Below are 3,449 nucleotides of genomic sequence, written 5' to 3'. Positions count from 1 at the left end.
TTTGATAGCCTATTCCCCATATGCCTTTTCTGTTATCAAATGGAATTTTGAAACGGTAACTTAGCCTATACAGCAAGTTTGGTTAGTTATGTTAGGTTAGTTTAGAATAGTTTCATGTCCTAATCCAATATATAGGCTATTATTTTTGCCTAAACAAGGTTGGTTCTTAATTTGTAATTTAAATGCGTATGAAGATATTAAAACAGAAGCACCAATCGTGAAGTAAAACAAAAATATCGATATATCGAACATAAATCATCGATAATAATGAATGTTCCCTTTAACAGGAAAGTACCTTTTTTTCAATAAATTTTGTTTTTAAGCAATTTTAATTAACCCTGCGTTCATCTAATGCTTGTATGTAGCTTAAGTGAAAATTACAATTACGTAATCTATTATTGATTGAATTGATTACTTCACCAAAATGTAAATCAAATCTATGAGTGCATTAGACCATGTACGTCTTCTTGACCCTTCCCACAGACAACTGAAGTAGAGTGCTTAGTCAACGGTAGTAGTTGATCTACAAGGCGTGTAATGTAGGCTCTTCATGGTACAGAACAGTGAAGATCTGTGAACACAAGCATTAACCTAACAGCATCACTTGTAAGCTGCCTTGCTAATAGACAGGCAAACATTCAGCTTGATCGATGACTACTCCACGTCCTCGCGAATCTCTCACGACTGTGTGGATTGTATACTTAAACAAGACGTTGCCAACTTCTTAAAAATGCTAGCTACAAACCAACTTGTCGGTTTTTAAATCAAGAATTATTTGAGGTAGTACATTTCAAATTTGATAAACGGGCGAGTAACTTAACACATACATTGGAGACTCAAAGATTGTAATCAATAATATCGAATATTTCATTATTTTCGAATATTTTTCGACACATTCACTGAATAATTATTTTATGTAAAACATAGAAATGAGGAACACAATAAATACAACACCTTAAGTATTTGGAATCTTTTATAATGTAGGAAAATAATAATACGGACAGACAAACCTAAAACAAAACTTTAGGTTGGATCTGAAATCTGGGAAAATATAATAATCTCTAGTATAGAATTGTATTGTGCATTAGAAACCTTTAGTTTATACTTTTATTTGAAAGATTAACTGCGCTATCTAAACTTAAAATTTACCACCAATCCTTTTCTAGATTTACTTTTCAATTTACCCCTAAGACTACAATGGTTTTGGACCCTACAGGAGAAAATAATATTCAAAGTATACTTTGGCCGGTAATTTAATGTTTAATGTTTACATGTAGCAGTCTACGAGAAAACCGTGAAGAGCAAATGTAGAGTTGGCAGCATCAAATAATGGACCAGACACCCTGCTATGCAGCCTAATATGAGCACAGCGACCAGCGTTGCCACACCCTGCAAAAATACAGCTTTATGTATATAATTGAAATCAAATTATATATGAAAATTGCATCAATTATTTTAAGGGTGCGCTCTACCTCAGCTCAGAAATCTCAGCTCGGGCTTCAGTAGCTATGTTGTGTCATTGAACAGCGCCGCACGAAGCCCTTGCAGACTTTAAGTCCTCTCAAATTACTCAGTTAACTTTTAATTTTTTTGTATCTTAAGAATGTTCCTTACACCTTAGATTTAAATTTATGACTCCATCATTTAAATTTTCTTCTAAAAATCCATCCATATGTATGAAATGCTATAAAAAGCTTATATATTTAAAGCTTATGTATTTATCAGTCATTTCCCACTTAAAATTCTACTATTACCAAAAAGTTAAAACAATACATACCTACAAAAAAAATTAAAAAAAAATTAACATTAACATATTCTCAATTGGTTAAGAACGAAGCCGACAATGACGGAGATCCTAAACCTTTGCATTAGCGCGCGGCGGATAGGTAGAGCGCACCGTTAATTGTAAGAATAAGTGTCAGTGATAAGTTTGTGAATGCTTGGGTAAATTCTGGTACAATTAATTCATGAATATAATTGAAAAAATATTTACCAACTTTGTTATCGACATGAATCGTTTGGAATAAAGACAATACTCACTTTTGCAACAGCGACTGAAACACTAGGTTCTTGCAAAGTCCATGCTATGGACTCAACCACATACAGGACCAAAAGCATCAGAAACTCAGCCAAGGGCAGCAGGGCTATGGTCAGGCCCACTAGTGAGCTCAGTGCAGTGATGACGATACGATAGACAACTCCGAGGATCTGGAAGAGTGTGATGTCTTCGGAGTGACGACACAACGACTTGAGAGTCTCCACACAGCCTGCGCAGCGGTCCTTGACCGTCACTTTGCTTCTTCCGTAGCCTACAACATCGTATAGGCATAGATAAAACATAGTCTATGGTATAGGGTAGTACTCAAGTACATAACTTATAGGTGAAAAACATTTTAATATGATTTGTGGAATTGTAATCAACAAACTTAGTTTGTAACACAACGACCGGGTGACATGAGACCACAAAGATGACTGATAGAGGTCGGGTAGACGATGTGAAAAACACCATCTGACGGAAGTTATCAGACTGTTGACAATCCGACGAAACTATATAAAAAAATATCAATATTCCTAATGAACTTAGTGTAAGGTTCGTTGAGTTTTTTTTTATGATCGAAAAAAATAGAATTTTAATGAATACACAAACAAAAATGTGTCATAATCAGGTTGTTTCTATATAATATTGAAACACTCCCGGCGATTTTTCCTCGACTTAGTGGTATGAAGAAAAGTTGAGGTTATAATTCTCAATATTTGTTTCACAGCCCGGGTTTCATTGTTTATTGATTTAAATTTACACAGTAGTCTGCTTTCATAGTACATAGTCATAGTATTTCTATGTCTGCTAGAATATTGTTATACTCGTTTTTGTAAAACCGAGCGGTAAAAAAAAATTAAGAACCAACATCTTTAAAAACCCGATATTTTCAATAATGTAAACCTTTATATCTAATAAGCCATTCATAGTTTCTTACCGCGTTGATGAGGTCCTAAGTGTTCCATTGCGCAATTGGGACAAATTTTCAAAATTTTGCTTGGTAATTCTTGAGGGAACTTGTTCATAATATGTATAATTTCTGTAAGTTTTAGTGAATTTAGAATGTGTTCTGGTTGCGTAGTGATAATTTGTTTGGATAAATGTTGCCGTCGATACTTGGATCTTATGTTTTTGGATAGTTTTGTCATAAAATCTATGTTGAACCCGATTTTCTCGTCGGTAGGATTAGAGTAAAATATATTTACCAGTGTTTTTTTAATTTATAATCAGTGTAAATAATCTTTTAAATTTAGAACCAGTAAAATTTCAAATAAAAATAAAATAACTTTCGTGATTCGGGCTCCACATTTTTCTGTAGTCATTATACAACACTGTAGTTAATCTTAAGGTTTTATCACCTCATTTTTACGACGAGTAAAGCATCAATAAACTTAATGAACAGTGACAAATA

The 3,449-nt window shown here is 33.6% G+C and overlaps 1 protein-coding gene across 1 annotated transcript; it reads right to left on the bottom strand.

The window, feature by feature from the left end:
- Positions 1-1,235: 1,235 nt before the first annotated feature.
- Positions 1,236-3,110, bottom strand: LOC128983981 (uncharacterized). Its single transcript, XM_054403263.1, has 3 exons — positions 2,976-3,110; positions 2,041-2,309; positions 1,236-1,389 (listed from the first exon to the last, which is right to left on the bottom strand). The coding sequence occupies exons 1-3, from the start codon at positions 3,061-3,063 to the stop codon at positions 1,282-1,284; spliced, it is 465 nt and encodes a 154-aa protein (XP_054259238.1). The 5' UTR covers positions 3,064-3,110; the 3' UTR covers positions 1,236-1,281.
- Positions 3,111-3,449: the final 339 nt, after the last annotated feature.

This window comes from Macrosteles quadrilineatus, unplaced genomic scaffold (assembly GCF_028750875.1).
Source record: "Macrosteles quadrilineatus isolate MER2022 unplaced genomic scaffold, UCM_ALF_1.0 Scaffold_2__2_contigs__length_208266976, whole genome shotgun sequence".
Taxonomy (NCBI): domain Eukaryota; kingdom Metazoa; phylum Arthropoda; class Insecta; order Hemiptera; family Cicadellidae; genus Macrosteles; species Macrosteles quadrilineatus.
Note: the sequence above shows the minus strand (reverse complement) of the source record. Positions and strands in the feature narration are given on the sequence as shown.

Excerpts from the sequence above, each read along its gene's own strand:
- LOC128983981 (XM_054403263.1), bottom strand. The coding sequence starts at position 3,063 with ATGAACAAGTTCCCTCAAGAATTACCAAGCAAAATTTTGAAAATTTGT. Across the intron at positions 2,310-2,975 it reads CTTAGGACCTCATCAACGCG|GCTACGGAAGAAGCAAAGTG; the intron begins GTAAGAAACTAT and ends ACGATGTTGTAG. Across the intron at positions 1,390-2,040 it reads TTTCAGTCGCTGTTGCAAAA|GGTGTGGCAACGCTGGTCGC; the intron begins GTGAGTATTGTC and ends GTATTTTTGCAG.